Source organism: Ochlerotatus camptorhynchus, unplaced genomic scaffold, assembly GCF_037179485.1.
Source record: "Ochlerotatus camptorhynchus isolate MF236.1 unplaced genomic scaffold, CSIRO-AGI_Acam_v1.1 ptg000136l, whole genome shotgun sequence".
Taxonomy (NCBI): Eukaryota; Metazoa; Arthropoda; class Insecta; order Diptera; family Culicidae; genus Ochlerotatus; species Ochlerotatus camptorhynchus.
The window spans coordinates 390,111-409,407 of record NW_027040626.1 but is presented as its reverse complement, the minus strand read 5'-3'; the positions used below and the strand labels follow the sequence as shown (position 1 = coordinate 409,407).

Sequence of the window (19,297 nt, the reverse complement as noted above, 5' to 3'; positions counted from 1 at the left end):
CTCCCCCTGCGTAGAAAATTGTCCATACAAAAAAAAATTAAAATTAGTATGGGCCGTGAATAATTGTCAACCCCCCCCCTCCCCCTAAACTGTCTACGTAGTTTATGGACAGCCCCAAAGCAAAACCATACTGTAGGTGGCTGGGTTCGATTCCCGGTCCGGTCTAGGAATTTTTCGGGTTGGTAAATTTCTCAACTTCCCTGGACATAGAGTATGATTGTACTTGCCACACAATTAAAGGCTGTATTCGTAAAAAATGCAACAGACAAAAATGATCACCAATAATTCATTTCAAGACGGATATTTTTGCAAATCAGGAAATAAATAAACACATAGGTGAAATGGCTCTAATGTTGGCCTATGAATCTAAGATTGGGCCCATCGCTAAAAATCTGCTATGTATCAATTTTATCTAGATGAACGCGTCATTGGGACGGTACTAATGGGTATTTTTGGTCGCTATTTAAAATTTAGTCGATTGCTGAATTTATGTATGGACCCAAATTAGGGGCATTTAGGCCGATACTACATCCATTGCCCCTATAAGCTATGTTTTTGCAAAATTGGGACTAACATGCATCCTCAATGTGTAAAAACTTGAGATTTAATATTTAGCAATACCAGCGGTGGCCGTGTCCGAATGCAGGTCAAGTGGGGAATGGGAAGGAATGTTTTGACGACTAGCAGTGAAGAAAATCGAGAAGTCCTCAGCGCTTTCACGAAAAATCACTGGGATGTTGGATATGGGGAAAGGTTTGCAGCAGCGATCGTTTTGGTAAACTAAAGCTGATAATAACGTGTCCTAAAAACTTATGGATATGAAGTATAAATAGATAAAAGGAAAGATCTTACCGAAGGAATCAAGTGGACCTGCAACAAGTTGCCTCGTAGTGTTTTCATATACTGTCCTCAAATCATCCTTCTTCTTGACGTAATAGTACCAGCCGTAGACGTAGACATGAACTGGTTCAGACTCTTTTAGAATTTATTTGAAATACCCCTGATTTCAACGTCCGTTAATGGACCTTTCTTGAAATACGAATTTAGTGGCGATCCATAAGCGAGAAATTGGTTCTTGATCTATCCACGGATGAAATTCGACAGATCAGCAGTCGAATAGATTTATAAAAACCCGAATTTATCCACCTATGGTGTGATCAGACCCTTCTTACTTATTCAAGTTTATTTATTTTATTGTCATTATCAGTGACCAAGCCCCCCACCCCCGTGTCATCCAGTGACGCTACGCCACTGCCTGGGGGTACCCGGAATATATCCGGGTGTAGTCTATTTGGTGAGGCTACCAATCACCTTATCATCGTATTTTAATGTGGTTTAATGGGTTTTAATTCAATTCATATTCAAGCAACTTCCCCGGGGTACCCGGAACATGTCCAAGTGTGTCCAATGTGGTCTGGAACACTTAACACGACTTGCATTGATCTTATTTTTGAATTCTGTAGTAATTTGATGTGTCGCATGATGGTTTTGATACGTTTTCCGTTAAATCCAGCGTGAAGGCCCATATTCACCGGATCTTATTCCGGCCATATCTCCGGAACCGGTTCACCGATTCCAAAACCGTTCAATAGCGTTCAATGGGACCACAAGACCTATCATTTGGTCCAAATCGGTTGAGCGATTGCTGAGAAACGTGAGCGCATTCATTTCGTTACATACACACACACATACACACATACACACGTACACACACACACACACACACACACACACACACACACACACACACACACACACACACACACACACACACACACACACACACACACACACACACACACACACACACAGACATGTTCCTATCTCGTCGAGCTGAGTCGAATGGTATATGACACTCGGATCGATAGTCGGTTTTTCAAGTGATATCTATACCCTTCTTTGTAAGAAGGGTAAAAACACAACGGAGAAATTTGAACGTCACGTCCGTTCACACGCACAGCACACACGCAAAGGTAAACAATGACTTTTTCTGAGCATTTCTCGAAAATGAAAAACCACTCCAGTAAAACACCACGATGATTATGTTGAGGGAGAGTCTCCCTATCGGATAGAATTGCTGGCTTCCATGGATTGACTTTGAACTACGAAAAATTTACGAAAGAAGCCATTGTTTACGTTTTCGACATTGGTCTTTGCGAACGATATCATGAAAATTTTATTTTGACAGATCGATGGCCAACTATACCAGTTATACCACTGAGGCAACACAAAAAAGGGGTCAACTTTTAGTCAGTTATTTTGTATGAAGTTCCACATATGTTATGTGCTGAGGCTCAAGGTATTCCCGGATAAAATCATCAACTTCATCGAAGCGCACTATAAGGCTTTCAAGTGCAGAGTCCTGCATAATGGAGCCTTGTCCGACGTTGCGGGTCGTCGCTGATGTGAGACAAGGATGTATACTAGCACCGCTACTGTTTTTCATCATAATTAACGAGATCTTGATAGGTGCAATTGGCTGTGCACCGGAACGTGAACTGCTTTGGTCTATCACTATGGAGCACCTCAATAACTTATATTTGACTGATGATGTTGCGCTCAATAATAATAAGCTCAACTACCATGGCGAAGGTTCCTCTGTGGTGGGTCTCAGCATCAGCGTCAGTCAGATCAAATGATAGGATTCAACACGGACAACTCTTCCAACTTTACAGTAGCGGGGCAATCAGATGAGAAAGTCGAAAGTTTACAATATCGTGGCAGCTAGATAGCGTCAGACGGTGGGACAAAGAATGACATAGTTGCATGAATCAGGAAGGCCAGGGCTTTGCGAGTTAACAAAACATTTGTTTATCAATCCAGGGTAGTCAATTAACGAAACATTTGGAGATGAATCTAGTTTAGTCAACGCACCAATTCAAACGTGAAATTTGTACTGTTATAGGACAGCGAAACATGGTGCGTGACAAGAGAACACTCAAAAGCTTGCAGATGTTCATCAACCGTTACTTGCGGTATATAATTCGTGTCTGGTGGACTCACAACTGGATCTTGAAGGCTGAACTCCATCGTTGATGTTGTCAGAAGTCGATATCAAATGATATTCAAGAAGTGGATGTGTAGGCCGAAATGGCGGTAATGAAATCTGTAAGCAAGCACTGGATTGAAGCGCGGCAGGTACCGCAACAGAGGCAGAAGATACAAAGGCATCGAAATGAAACGCAGGCAAAACAAACAAATAAACAAGGGGATCATATCCTAAGAAAATGAAAAATGAAAAATCTTCTATCATTTCATGTACTTACTAGCTACACTCTCCATCTGTTTGCAAGTAACCTCAAAGAATCTTCATCATCCTTTTTATGTACTCAGCGTATGCGCATGACTGCGAAAAAAAAATCCTGGATCGTAGATAAGGCCTGTACTCGAAAAAAATGCACCAGACAAAAGTGTAGGCCAAAAATTTATTTTAAGTCGGATTTTCTTGAAACTTTCAGGGAATGAACTAATACATATGGATTATGTTTCGGCATAATTACTTTATTCAATTTCCTTTCCATCGCTGAAAGCCCGCTCCTTTCCCTTAATACCCCTCATTACATTTTGTGCAATGGTGGAGCCGACCTTTTTGGTCTCTTTCATCCATTCTTTCTTCAACTCCAGCTCGTTCTTAAACACCTTGGACGATTTTCGAACTTTGGCCTTCATTATGGCTCAAAATCTTTCCACCGGACGAATCTCTGGTGAATTTGGGGGGTTGGCGGTTTTTGGTACAAAAACAACATTATTGTCTCTGTACCAATCTAACGTCGTTCGCGCGTAATGGCATGATGCCAGGTCCGGCCAAGTAATGTCTCGCCTCCGTGGGACCACAGGAAGGGCAACAGACACTTCTGGAGGCACTCGTTGCGGTAAATTTTGCTGTTGATGGTACCCATTGTGATGTATGGTTTACTCAGTTTACCGCATTGGCATATGACCTGCCAGAGCAAGTTTTTTTTTTTGCGAATTTGTCCACTTTCTTCTTCCTTATGTCTTCCGGAACATCAAACCGTGAGTTGGCAACGTAGAACTCCAGTCCCGGTATCTGCTTTGCGTCTGCCTTGATGTAGGTTTCGTCATCCATAACCACACACATCGGTTTCGTTAACCACTCTCGATACAGCTTTCTTGCGCGGGGTTTGGCCGCCGTGTTTTGTTGATCACGCCGGTTTGGTGCCTTCCGGATCTTGAATACACGAAGCCCAGCTCGTTTCATGGTTTGCTGAACGAACCAGGCGGAACACTTTGCCTTCAGAGCCGCGTCGCGAATCGAAAGATTCGGATTACGCTTGAAATAATCCAACACCTTCCGGGCCTTCACATGGTCAGCTGTCTTCGATTTTCTTCCACTTCCAGCCCGCCGCTCGTTCGTCTGGGACTCCTTAAACGATTTTACCACCCGAGACACAGTTGTATGGGTGATTCCCAGTTGTCTTCCGATTCATCTCATAGTCGCAGTCGGATTTTCCATGACGGCGCGCAAAATTCTCCGGCGATTTTTTTCTTGTTTCGATGACATCTCAATAACCACTGAACCGATTGTTGTGAAATTTTGCACATGTAAACAATTCACTCCAAACTAGTTATACACAGATTTTCATCAATTTTTACTAACGGATAAAAAAGTTACACACGGATAAAAATAGTGCATTTTTTTTTCGAGTACAACCCTTAGAGCCGTCTTCCTCGGTTAATGCATAATTAATGCACGGTATTCAATAAATTCTACAATATATGGTCTAATGGGGCACCCATATTAGATCCATTTGCGTTGCGTTGACGTAAATTTGACAGTTAGACAATAGATTTAGCTGTCACTTTGCCGCAACCCGTCAGATCAATACTAATGTGGGTGGCTTGAATTTTAGAAGTTTCTAAGTTTCTGGCGATGTCCATGATTTTGACAATTTTCATAAAGGATCCAATTGAGAATCATAATCAAATTCTAAGCCTGTTTTTTTACTAACTTCGCAAACTCTATACTTTTTGTTATTTTGAATATTTCTGTTAGTCTTAAAACCCTCTAGATTTCATGTCGCAGAATTTTGAAAATTTCTAGAGAAATTCTGAAAAAAATCAATTATAAAAAAGCTTCAATTACCAGGATCTTTAACAGTTTTCTTAGACCGGGATCTTGAACTTTGTTCGTGAGCATGGTATCTCAAAACTTTTTGTAGTGTAAGCAGTGGCGTTTCCTTAATCTCAATCTACCTGTGCACCAACTCTCAAAACATAAACAATTATCAAAATATTGCTTGGCATGGATAGATATCAAGTAAACTAGAAGATTAAATTTTTCAACCGATTTGAGTATGAATATGGCATTAAATCTGGTTTTGAAAGTTGATGCACAGGTAAAAAGTGAGGTTACGGGACGCCACTGAGTGCCAGGATCCTAAAAAAAACTGACCCTAGTTTTTGAATTTCTATGCCTGGAACAAGAAAAAAAAAATCAGTGTCTGAAGTTTTGAACCTCTATATAATTGAAAATTTATCAATAATTTCCTTGGAATCATCCAAAACTGTTTACTTTAGGTTACTTTCAGGATTCCTCTCAATAATCTTATGATTCTCTCCGGTATTCGCTTGCAATTTTTTGCTTAACAGTATTGAGATACACCGCAGAACTTTTTTTTTTATCTCGCTTAGAATTTAATCTATAATTCATTTCCATATTCTCTTGCGAGAATTTACAAAAATTTCGTTCTAGAGTAAACGGTCCTATAGTTTTGCGGTACATTAAATGCATTAGGTTCCTATAGTTGCTTATGGAGTCTCCATATTTTTAAAATTCCCTTATAATGTATTCTCCGCAGGAATCCCTTGAAGTTCACCTCAAGATTAGAAATACTTGAGGAAGTGATGAGCGGATTGAATTTATTGAGCCAAATTAACCCGGCCAGTGGCAGGGCCTGTACCACCTATTTGACTAAAGCAGCATGTCCCGGGCCCAATTAATTGTTTCAGTGGCGTTTCCTTAACCTAAATCTATCTGTGCACCAACTCTCAAAACATAAAAAAAAAATATCAAAGTATTGCTTGCAATGGATAGATATCGACTAAACTAGAAGATTAAGTGTATTTTTCAACCGATTCGAGTATGAATATGGCATTAAATCTGGGTTTAAAGTTGGTTCACAGGTAAAAAGTGAGGTTATGGGACGCCACTGAATTTGTTTTGCTGTGCTGGGCCCGCTATCACGTATGATATGTTGTCTACGCGAAAATTCGGTGTCCTGTCATTGAGCTGAAACTAATATCGTATTAATTCATTATTCAATTCCAACCTAGATCGGGTATCAAGATTGGGTCTGCTTGTTTTCTGACAAATGTCACTTTGATCGTTTTTTTTTTAAACCTACCTCCGATTGAGATTCGCACTAACAAAAAGTTCAGTTTCACTATAAAGGCCGCAATCTGACCCAAACGAACAATCCTAGTTGAAATATTCAGAGGATTTCTAATTTTTTCTGGATAAAATTGGGGAAAATTGTAATCGAATAGAAATTCAAGTTCCTACCTAAGGTGAACTAATAAAGAAAAAATAAAAACTAACATAATTTTTCGTGCCGTTTTCAAATTGAACTAGTTTTTAGAATCACAAATGATACCCCAACTTAGATGATTAGTTAAAATCGCCATAAATTGTGCAAAATATTTCGAGTGCACTCAATTATTAATTTGCGCATACATCGAATCAAAACGAAAAGTCCTGCTAAACTCTACCTTGTGGGAAGGGTTGTAAGATGTTCGACATAACAAACCATGCTGAAAAATTGCAATTTGTTTTCTCCGCCCATTTATTGCTCTAAGTGTTTCTACTCAAAATTACCTTGCTCTAAGTATAATAATAATCCCATAATAATCATCCACGATTTCTCCTCAGGATTTTCTTGAAAATCCCCATGAACTTCACCTCAGCACTCCCAAAGTATTCTACCAAAATCTCCATAGAATTCGCCTGAGAAATCAATTGAAATTTTGCTCAAAATTCCTTTTAGATTTTTATTGGTTTAATACGAAGTGATGCAAGTTCTAAGCTGGTTACACTGGATGATATGCAAGGACATTCAGATTATCCACATTTTTCAGACAATTGACCAACTTTTGATGTTGTATCGTTGTTATTTATCTGATTAAACAAAGAGTTCCTCACTACGTTTAGTAATCAAAATCAGTGACATCGCAATCCAAATGATCATTAGTCGCAAAACAAAAAACGATCCAGCACAACTGCAAACTGCTTGTTGGTATCAACAAAGAAATGACGACAACGGCGCCGTTCGTTAGAATCTACTACGCGTTTCCCTCACACTAGTACTCTTCAGGCAGCAAACACAATTACCGGCATGCCGGCGGAATATTAAATTATAATTGTCGAGACGTGACCGTCGTTCCAATAAATGTATAATATATCCTCTTGAAATGCACTGACTGATCATTGCTCGTGCAATCCCTAGCAGACACACAGCTGATATATAGTGTCGTCTTGTTTACTAACATAGGTAAGTGGCATCGTCATTTGTATCGGAACTGTTCCTATCGCCGGTAGAAGGTGCAGCTTTGCTTGAACAGCAAAGTTGATTTTAAAACGGGAACCCAGGGAAGCGTTTATAATCGATTTAGTGGGGATATCGTTTCCTCTGTACCGCTATCTACAGTACTGGTAATAATATAGTAATTATCGTAATTTTTTTGGCTCTCGAAAAACATCAAAGTGTTGTTACTTTCCAGTATGCGCATTAAAATTTCTGGAATTTTGTCTGCTTGCTGGTGGATCAAATATTCAAGGTTTATTGGTCCAATTTTGAGTTAGTAAGAAGTTTGAGTAGTTATAGTTAAATGATTCTTATTCGGCTTTCATTTTCCAAATTGATATTGCTTGTAAAACAATGAACCAAATGAACTGTGACGTTTTTTCTGTGTAGTTAAAATATTATTATTTAAATCTGTGAAAAGTTTATTGAATTCTATTCATCACGAAAAAAGTTACTACAGTTTGATTTTATTTTCATTTTTCAAGATAATGGGTTTTGATTTTTTTTTCTTCTGGCTAACAATTCTATCTTCTGTGTTACAAAAATACTCATATTATAGAGAGTGTTTTAAAACCCGGACGCAGAGCTTAAAATTATTGACTGCCTAGGCTGAGTGTGAAAGCACTGCACTATTCAATCCATTGCTCTGTGCAGACCGTTTGAACCAAACGGTAAAGGACGAGGCAATGAAAGAGCCAACAAAAACATTCAGTCACTCACGAGCAGGCGACGCACACCGCTTGCCTTCGCTCACACAGCATGTAATTGAGTCATTTTTCCATAGAAAATGCACGCTCAGTCATTCAAAACAAATATTGGGTACCATCACAGAAGAATAAACGTGTTGACTGAGCTACTGACTGAGTGCTCTGCTTTTAGTGACTCGTTTACCTCTGAATCATTCAGACTCTCACGAGGCAGATGGCAGTTCATATTCATATCAAAATGACTCAATGAACCTGACTGTTTTGCGCACTGCCCGGACGTCATCATCTTGAATTGAAAATGATGTTATCTGTTGACCATACATTTAATAGTTAAAAATGAGTTTTGGGACTTTTAATTTTTTTCGCTGTAGATAGATTTTAGTTAATTTTCAACAAAAAAAAAAATAATAATGTTTTGACTAGAAAAAAACAAAATTGCAGCTCAATTGGATCTTTACGCTTAAAAAAAATTACAATTTGAAAAATGGTAGTGAAATGAGAAACATTTTACTAAATTAGCTCATACTTCGGACAAACTCAGCCAATCTATTTCAAAACTTTTCCAATTAACCTTGGATTATTAATTAACCAGTTGCTAATATTTCAGGAATTTTGTAGCAAATACTGGAAAGCTAAAGCACTTTAAAGTTTTTCTTGGATTGACTATGATAACTTTATTATTGCCAGTACTGTGTATGGACAGACATTAGGATAGAAACTATCATTCCTAACGGTAGCCATCAGTATCAAGGGCTCGAAGAAAGTCATTGACCACCACCGATGCGACGACGAAAGCAAATGTAAACAGCTGGTTGTGTACATAGTCGTGGTTCTGGTGGAAGTAAATAATGTCCAACGATACGATTACAATTTGTTTCATTTTCGTATTCGTACAGTAAAAGTGGAATTCATAAACGGTACGACTCATTGTACGCTTGTGTACCGTGGTTAGCCGAAATACGTACTACGAAAATTTATTCAGGATGTCGTTTGATGCAATTTCCAAGCTGTCTAAGGAAATAAGAGGCGACGGAATTTCTATTGACGGATTTATTGACAGTATTGAGTATTCAACAGCATTAAGTCAAGTGCACTAGTGATTTATGCAAAACAGCTAAATGTTGTCTCAAAGGAAACCAGTAACCGGCCTAAACGCATCTATCCAATTATACCACATCTACATAAACAACCGTTGTTGAGGGCAAGCTTCCCTGCAGTCACTCGAGTCGAGAGCATTCTACAAGACGTCGAAGCCAATTCATTGTTCTATATCCGATTTAATTAGTTGAAGCAGTAGTATAGAGTGTTGCACTTTGGAGCGAGAGTGCTAAAATAGATCTTTTGCTATTTTCATATGGTCCTTATCACTGCTGCAGCGAAGGAGGTGTAAAAGTGTTTTCTTTTAAATCGTGGAGATTTTGAAGTTAATTTTTTTAGCATTTAATTCACGTAGCTCATCCCGATGGGTAGATTTTAGCCGAAGGAAAATTAATCATGGACTTTTTTGCATCTGAAACCCCTAAAGTATTCAATAAATTTAACGGTTTTATTTTGATATTTTGATATACGGCAAATCAGCCCATGGCTGAAAGCCTTGTAAATAAGAAGACAAAAAAAAAATGATATTGAATTTCCCCCAATAGTTTCGTCCGATTTCTCTGGAAGTCATTTTGTTCCAGATGTTAAATCCAACTTCTCTAGGAAGTGTCATCCGACTTCTCCAGATTGTTTTCCCATATTTCCCAGATTTCTTTTGTCGTTTTCATGAGGTTCTTTTAAGGACCTCCGGAAGTTTCTTCCGATTCCTTGAAAAATTCTTCTCTCGGAAGTTTTTTTTTAATTATCTCTGGAAGATGCTTCCAACTTATCCTGACAGCGGAATGCTAACCTCTCCATCCGGGACGTCGCTGGCAAGCTTAATGTCTCCCATACTACTGTGCAGCGGGCCAAGAAACAAGCCGAGTTGTTGACGATTAAGAAGGTGAAGGTGGCGAACCGAGATTACAAACAAAACACGGCAAAGCAGCGGTCCCGAAAGCTGTATACGAATATGATCACAAAGTTCGACAACGAAACTTATGTGAAGGCGGATTTCAAGCAGCTTCCGGGACAGGAGTTTTATACCGCATCAGGAAAAGGGAAGGTGGCTAACATTTTCAAAACCATCAAACTATCGAATTTCCCGAAAAATATCTCGTCTGGCAGGCCATATGCACGTGTGGTCTAAAAAGCGGCATTTTCATTACTACGGGAACCATCAATCAAGAAATCTACATCCAGAAGTGCCTGGAAAAGCGGCTGCTACCATTCCTAAAGAAACATAATAGACCTATTCTGTTCTGGCCGGACTTGGCGAGCTGCCACTATGGGAAAAAGGCAATCGAGTGGTACGATGCGAACAACGTGGTTGTGGTACCCAAATACCACAACCCTCCCAACAGCCCAGAACTCCGCCCTACCGAACGGTAGTGGGCCTTGGTCAAACGGAATCTAAAAAAAAACTAATAAATCCATGGAAAACGAGCAGCAGTTTAAATCTAACTGGCGTTCGGCGGCGAATAAGGTCGATGAGACCACTGTGCAAAATTTAATGGAGGGGCTAAGCGGAAGACACGGCAGTTCGTATTTGGCAAACCAAAAGAATAAAAGAACATTTTTTCCTTTAAATATATGAATTGAAGTATCAAAAGAAAAATAAGAAGATTTTTGTGATATGAATTTTGACTGAAGGAAACGATTTTTTCTGTCGACCAATTTTTGCGCGTTCCAGTCTTTATGGTCATTTTGGCCATAAGGGGCAAAGAGTTTAAGTCGTGAAACAGATCGAAAGAAACGCTGCCGCCATTTTCAAGGTCTTTCAGAACATTGTCCAGGTTTTGTTAGGAATCGCCCTACTGTGCGTTGGTCTCTCACACTACTATGTTGCATAAGGCTTCCAGCTTTTTTTTTGTAGGACACCCGTTCGGTTGAGAAAATGTTTCGTTTTCAAATTTGGCAACCCGGCAAGAATATTTTACTTTGGCAAAGTCACCGCGACGATTGGATGAACGACTTGCATTGATGAAATCGAGTCGTTATCACGGCTAAGGCGCGAGATCGCTGTTGGAGAATATGTTACAGAGCGTCCCATGCGGAACGAACAATGTTTCTGTTTAATTATGGACAAATGGAAGCAGCAAAAACAACGAACCCGTATGTATGCGAATTCTCCAGCATTCCATAGAACTTGATTGTTTTGGCGCGGCTCGTAGTCGTAAAGCAACAAAAGAAAACATCAACATCCGGCATTGGATTCCGGCAAGCAATAACATCGATTGCGTGGGGAACTGGCGATGTCGAAAATTGTACGCAAATGTACAGGGCGGAACCCATATTTGTACATTCAGCCTGTTTTGCTGTATGTGGACGGCTGTTCCGGGTGTTTTGTACTGGCTGAAGTTTTGGTGATGGGCAATAAGAAGGAATACTTATGAGGAATTAGGCATTGCCGTCGATTATCGTGGATTGTGTTTGGACGGCATTTGGGGTTGTAGAAGTATAAGTTTTTGAGTAAATCTTTGTACCAATGAACTGCACGTGCAATTATGTTTTACGCTGTTGGCGACGATACAAACACTATGGTGAGATGACCCAATTTTTTGTCGGTGAAATAACCTTCGTTGAAATAACCCGCTCTACTAAAACATTAATATAGGGCTCAACTTATTATTCGTGTTAGTATGTAAAAATAGAATTTTTTTTTTCGCCTCAGCTGCATCAACTGCTGGTTTTACTGGAAAGTCTTTTTTTTATATCCTAAAAATTCACATTCCACCCATCACTTAAATATTCCAAGTATACAAGTTTCATTCCATTCGCACACCGTCAGCGGATCAAGGCTTCTTTTTTCGTTGCCAATCCACGAAAAAACATTCTACGTAACGGTTCCCGGTGGTTCATGCTAGCCTTTCACCGGCACGGGGGGAGGGGGTTAATGACCGCAAAATAGTTCCGCCACACAGTAAAAAAACAACAACAACAACAACAGCAATTGAGGCAGCAGCAGCTACAGAACACAGCATCATTCCACCTCGGCAAAGTGCCACTTGCTCCGAGTCATCGTGGACATTCATCATGTTCGCAGTTGCGGCAATCTGTTTGTGTGGGGAGTCTGATGACTGCGTTTTTTTTTCTATCCTACGCTTCATTCACAGTAATCAGTTGTATTTTTCACCTACTTCTTCATTGCACACCTATACGTCATCGTTGTTGGCAGTAGTGCATAAGTCTGGCTGTTGATGTCTTACGATGGGGAAAAATAGAGCGGTTGGAAAATCGCGAAAAACGATTTATCACCAAACGCACATCGTCGGTGGGATGTTCCACTGACTGTTAGAGACGTGACGATCTTTCCATTGGGTTTCCGTGATTGTGAAATGTTGCGTCAATATACGATTACTAGCTGGCTAAGTGGCTTCATTGTACAATTAAGCCCGATGAATTTTAACCTGCGAAAGTTGCTGTTGCGTTTTAGCATCAATGTCACTTAAGAAATACCTACATATTAATGTTCCAATCGGAATTTATCGTAAGCGCATAAAATGATCAATTACAGTTTCTTCTATTTTGTGTACTCAACGCCATCATTTTTCTTTTCTTATCTTATCCAAACTAATGTAACATAATCCCCATCTATTTCAATGACATCAGTGGAATATTTTTGGGGTGCGTGCATTCCTGCTCACACGTGGTTCTAATAGTTTCTTTCTATCTGTTCTTTATCTATTTTTAGCACCGACGGCACCGAGTCTCCTATAATAACGGAAAGCGATGCTGACACAGACAAACCCCGCATAAAATATGGTGAACTAGTGATATTAGGGTAAGTTTGAATTATTAGAAACAACTAGCAATGCAGGGTCAGTATTCAATAAAAATAAATAAAAATAAATGTGCGAAAGCGTAAGAATGCACTTGGAAGTTTAAACAAATCTTATACTTCGAAGTAATTTAGGTCCAGTGTCAAAAGTTTAAGTTCTCGATATTAGTGCTTTGTTGCAAAATCCCAGGAATGAATTATTTTTCAAAATTCTGCGACATACTTAAGTTTAAGTTTCCTTTTTATAGATACTCCTCTTTGTTAATTCAGGATGTCAAAGTCTACTGACGGTAATGAAAATCTCGATTTTCAGCCACTATTACTCCAGAATTTATCAAATTTTCATCGAAGTTTTAAAGTAGTTGATAAAACCAATTTATAAAATCTTCTCAAGAGTGGCCAAAGGAAACGGGGTATCTTTGATAATGCGGGTAACTTTGATAGTATAATATAAAGATTAAATTTACTCGCTGCGCTTTTTCTAAATTAGAAATATTGGTTCCATATTGTAGCTTAGGGTATTTCCGTTGATATCGTATACAGTTTTTATATAGTATGTGTTACATATTTTACAAACATATTAAAAAACCATTTCGTATTTTTCGCCTATTTGGAAAACCGCTCAAACCATCATTTATGAAATCTATTTCTGATATAGTCATCACAAATTCAATGTTGTCTTTTTATTGCCTATGCCTAGGGGCAAGTCAGCTGTACTCTGAGCTAATATATTAATATTGAGTAACTGTGAGTTACTAGTAGCTACTCAAAAAATAACAAAGTAGCCTTAATTTAACTTTTTTTTCAATCTGTCGTATTTACAAACAAAATAACGTCTTGGGCTGTCAAGCCCAACGTAAGCCATCATGAACAGTTTTGTTTAAGAATTAGATTTAGATTTATTTATTAAAGAGACTTTCAGCTTCAGTTTTGTTTAAATGCTAGTAAGTTATTTTTCTCTCTAAAACAAACTTTCTTTTTTAAGTATAGTGAAAACGTTTGTCTATATTCCAACATCGATCATACTCCAACAACTTATATGGATTTACAGGAATGATCAGGGAATGATTGCATAGTTCGTCATCCTATTATTTGAGCATTCGGTAGTAACGAAAAGGATGGTGTTTTAACTAATACTCTACACTAATACCGTTGTTAAGTTTTACCCTGATTAAAACCCGTATTATTATTCCCAGATCATCAAGAGCTATTCCTGTTTTGTTTGCGTTAGTAGAACTACAAATATGAAAAAAATAAAGGACAGAAACCTGATCAACTCTGGTGAGTCTATGTACATGTAGTTACGGACCTGCAGCATTTTGAACCACCTGCACATCCCTGTCAAATGACCACCACGAATTTGGACAGTTAAGGCTGACATATACACATCATATCGTCTTTTGAATGTGTTCAAAATTTTGAAATTGTCCTTAAATGCAATATGAAGAAATAAATGATGATTTTTTATTTTCTTTTACAGCTTATTAGTTTCTTTCAAAATATTTTCAATTATATATTACACTTTAATCCATAAAAACTCATGGATTTTCATGAAGTAATGGCAGGGTTGTCGGTGTGAATTTTTCATTACGTGTTTGGTAGAATATTCGTAGTATGCTTTCAATTTACAAAGCGTTATTGGCAATGATTTTTCACTTCCACTGACGAGACAATCTGCGATGTCTGGAATAATTCTATGGTAGAAGCAACTTGTTCCTTAATCATGGCTGACCAAAGTAATTAAAGTCATGCAAAATTCCAGGAATGCAACTGATACGCTAGAATATAAGAAAAGTTTACAAAATTGTTTTGAATACCGGTGAAACATATGTGACACATAACTCGATCAAAACTTTTCTTTTGTTGACTGAGTTGCTGCGATACATATTGACATGTTGACAACGATATTCATCATTGAACAGCGGGAGTAACTCAGAGCTACTCAAAATTTGCTTAAAAATTACTCTTGATTTAAAGCTGTCTGGCCCCTAGGCATATGCTGTTTTCTGTTTATATACTCATTCAAAGCTTCATATTTTAAGAACTGAAAAGTTTGAGTTTCGCGATTTTTCTTTTCTATATTCATCGAGCTGTATCAAAGTGCTGGATGGTGTAGTGGCAGCGATGAAAGCAGTGGCAGCCTCTGCCGAAAAGATGGAGACACGCCCGCGGGCTGCGGAGCCGTCGGAATATCGGATTGTATGACCACTGGCTCCGCAGTGGACCCTGGAAACTGGGGGGGGGTTCCAGATTGGCAGCTGCAGAAAAGAGTAGTTTTGCCTCGGTGATGAGGAAAACTCCCTCGTCAGGGCCAACTGTCTTCTCAGCGAAATTTATTGCCCGCTTACAGATAGTTTGTGTGGTCAGTCGGTCGAAAGGAAGCATTCCACTCTCGATACAGGTTGCCAAGACGGAATATGACTAGAACAAATACGGATAGCTTCTCGATACGTGGGAGCGAGTTTGGAGATTAGCAGATCGCGGGCGAGACAAATGATTTCGATGCTGTAGAAAAGACGCGATTCGAGAATTGCTCTGGCAACACGGAGCCGGTTGGACCGGTTACTGTCAGCGTGCCGTCCAGCGATAGAACAGAGAAGATTCAGTCTGGTTTTGGAACCGCTTTTGACGTCATCGAAATGTGCAGTGAAAGTCAGATGCTGATCAAGACGAAACCCTAGGACGCGAACTGTTTTTTTAACCCGAACAACGGTTCCGGCGATGTAGATAAAGGTGCTGAGAGGACGGTGATGATGGGTACAAATGTGAATAAGGGAGCTCTTATCGGCTAAAAAGCCGAAGTCCGGTGGAAAATGCCCACAATGATACTGCCGTAGCCGCACCCATTTTCTGACGGAACGCCTTAACGGTGTCACTGATGGTAACGAGAACGATGTCGTTGGCGTATACGAATATGTATATCTCCTTGGGGAGACCACTGTGGATGTTGTTCATGCGAACGAGGAACAAGGTGACTGCTATCACCGACCCCTGCGGCACTCCAGTCTCCTCCCGGAATGTCTTTGATCGATGGTTGCCCAGAACAACTTACGATTAAGAAAGGAGTTCTTTACAAAATGAAGTATGTGCCCACCCAGACCCCATTCCGCCATCTGGCGTATGACGTCCGGCATCCAGGCTCTGTTATAGGCTTTAGAAATATCGAGAGCTGCCAGTTCGGTATGCTTGCCTGCGGAAAAACCATCGTGGAGAACCTGCGCAAGAGTTGCGAAGTAAGTATTTGTCCCGTGCCCCGGGCGAAACGCGTGTTGCCAATGGTCAAGAAGATTCCGTGATTCAAGGAAGTACATCAATCTTCGGTTAACCATTCTCTCGGTGATCTTTGTCGCACAACAAGTGAGGGAGATGAGTCGGAAATTCTTGGCTTCCCAACCGGAAGAACCCTGCTTCTGGATAGGAGCGACCAGGCTGTGCTTCCAAGCTTGGGACAGTGAGTCGTTTCCGCATTCATGGTTAATCAATTCGAGTAATGTTACCTTACCTTCAGCGGGAAGGTTTCTTAACAGAGGATAGCCCAACTCGTCAGGACCCGCGGATTTCCCACTGGCTTTGGAGAGAAGGGCTGGTTGAGCTCCGATGGGGTTTCTTCTATTGGTATTTGAATTTCGGCAATGGAGGTTGACGATGCTCCTTTCTGTCGTCGAAAGCGTTCGTCATGGCCCGAAATCGCAGATAACATAGCGAAATGATTACTGTAGGATCTCTGGTCACTGAGTTGGCGTGGTGTAGTGCGATACCTGTACTGCCGGTAATCGCAAGTCAGTCCCATCTGGAATTTTATCAATTTTGAGTTAGCATCATTATTCAATCCTCTAAATTTGTCGAACTTCTTAACGGAATCCCTTTAAGAAGAGCTTTGAGTGGGTTGGTTAATTTCCTTTAAATTCCGTTATAATTGCTTATCTTTTGCCAGATACGCGTATTTCGTATACTACTTGCAGACTTCATCAGTGCCAAGTACTCAGTGGTGTTGAGTACTTGGCACTGATGAAGTCTGCAAGTAGTAGACGAAATACGCGTATCTGTCAAAAGATAAGCAATTATAACGGAATTTAAAGGAAATAAACCAACCCACTCAAAGCTCATCATTATTCAGTTTATCTGTCTATGTTTTTTGAGATGTGCTATTGAAAAAAGGTGGATTGTTCAAGAAAAATGAAAAACAATACCAAGTCAAATTGTCCCACAGCGAAAAGTAACCACAAGTCAGCCCCATTAGAAAAAAAAATATGTTAGAAATGCTAGACAACACATCGCATCATGTGATTTGTCTCAAGACTCCACTTCCCCTAGGGTATCTGGAACATGCCCGGATGTGGCCAATATAGTTCTTACGATACTCAGTTTCACCGCCAAAGGATATGGCTTTGAATTCTCATGTGATTTGATGTATCGCTTGATAGGTTTGATTTAAAAAAGGATTTTCCACTTTCCCGGGGACACCCGGAATATATCCCGGTGTGGCCAACATGGTGCTGGTCACTCATCATGGCTCTTATTGTTCTTATTTTTGAATTCTCACGTGAACTGATTTATCGCATGGTGGGTTTGGCACGTTTATGAAAAAGCTCTGGTCTGATGAAGACCCATACTCACCGGTATATGTTCCGGCCAGGAACCAGCGGAACAAATCCTGAAACATTCAATAACGTTCTATGGGACCATGGTATCTTTCTACTGTTCAATACTGTGCTAAGCTAATGCAGCACTCAGATTTTGGCGATAAAATAAAAATTTCACGAAATTTTCCCTATATTGTTTGGTAAACAAAGATGCATTCTATCACATTGTACGTTAATTTTTAAAATTATTCCTCCAAAGTAAGTGTCAAATCAGAAAACTTGTTAAATCTTTGAACGCCGTTTTCCCATTTCCAGTTTTTTACAGATGGGACTGACTTGCAATTATGGGCAGTGTATGACTTTCAAATAGTATTGTACAAAGAGAATTTTCTTCAAATTGATCGATGAAAGCAATAAAATCAAGATTAACGATTAAAAGCGGCGCTGGTGGTGTAGTGATAAGCGTGATTACCTCTCACCCTAGCAGGCCTGGGTTCAATCCCAGTCGGTGCCGCCGGGATGTTCTGAAGCATAACATCTCTGATCACGCCTTCCACGGGAAGTAAAGCCGTTGGTCTCGTTTCACGAGTTGATGGGTACGGTCCAGGTATGGGAGCTGCCTCCCTGGCGTCGGTAGCATTGGTGCTCAGCACGGAAATCAAGATTGACGGAAAGCAAATCAAGGAAAAAATAATGAATACATGCAATTTAAAAACTAAATTTTGCCCGATTTGTTACGCAATTCTGTTTGTATTGCTGTTTCTATAAAATCTTATTTTGCTTCTATTTGAAACCTCAGACAGTCATGACTGCCGGTTTTGTGAATCATTTTTATTACCATTCCCACCAAAAAGTATCAAGCCTGAGTTAATGTACGACCACACTATGGTAGAAGTCGTTCTAGAACAAAGCTTGATATCACACGTTCTGACTAGACTGTTCGTATCTAATTCCTTTACTTGGCTTTATTGTGTCGTTAATGAAGGCGATTATCTTAAAGCCTATTCTTCCGGAACGTGAACTGGTTGGTCTGAGAAACCATCGCGGGGAATTATGTTCGTACTTGTTGGTTCATTGACATCGGTTTCATCTGTTTGATGACTAGTGATGGTAGATGTTGAAGAGGTCCATATTTTATATAACTCATGTTTTTTTTTTAAGTTTTGAAATTGTATTAAAACATATTCGGGGGTTGATTGGTTAGTTTCACTGCTTTCTCACCCCAGTGGGTCTGGGTTTAATATCGTTGGGATGTTCTGAGGTGAATAAACTCTGGTGAAGCAAACCTATTGGTCCCGGCCCATGATTTAATGGGTTCTATAGGAGCCAGGTGTTGAGCTGCCACCCTTGCGTCAGTTAATGGCACTCGCTTGCGGAACAGAGATCGACAGAAATTAAATAAGAATACACATAAATATATGAAAATGGATATAATGTACATGTTTTACATATAAGTTTTACATTTCCTTATAATTCTATTTAAGTAGGGGAAATGACGGCTTCGGCATGACAGACTATTTTCGGCAACACAAATTGAAACACTATTTTCACTGGATTTTCTTACGAAAACACTTCGCTGAATGCATGCAAACGATTCTTTATGCTTTC

At 39.6% G+C, this 19,297-nt stretch overlaps 1 protein-coding gene across 1 annotated transcript in view; it reads left to right on the top strand.

The window, feature by feature from the left end:
- Pli (E3 ubiquitin-protein ligase pellino) overlaps positions 1-19,297 on the top strand; it is a 117,741-nt gene that overhangs the window by 44,663 nt on the left and 53,781 nt on the right. The window contains exon 2 of the mRNA XM_065220948.1: positions 13,020-13,109. Coding sequence (XP_065077020.1) covers positions 13,020-13,109 — 90 coding nt within the window. The remainder of the gene's footprint in view (positions 1-13,019; positions 13,110-19,297) is intronic.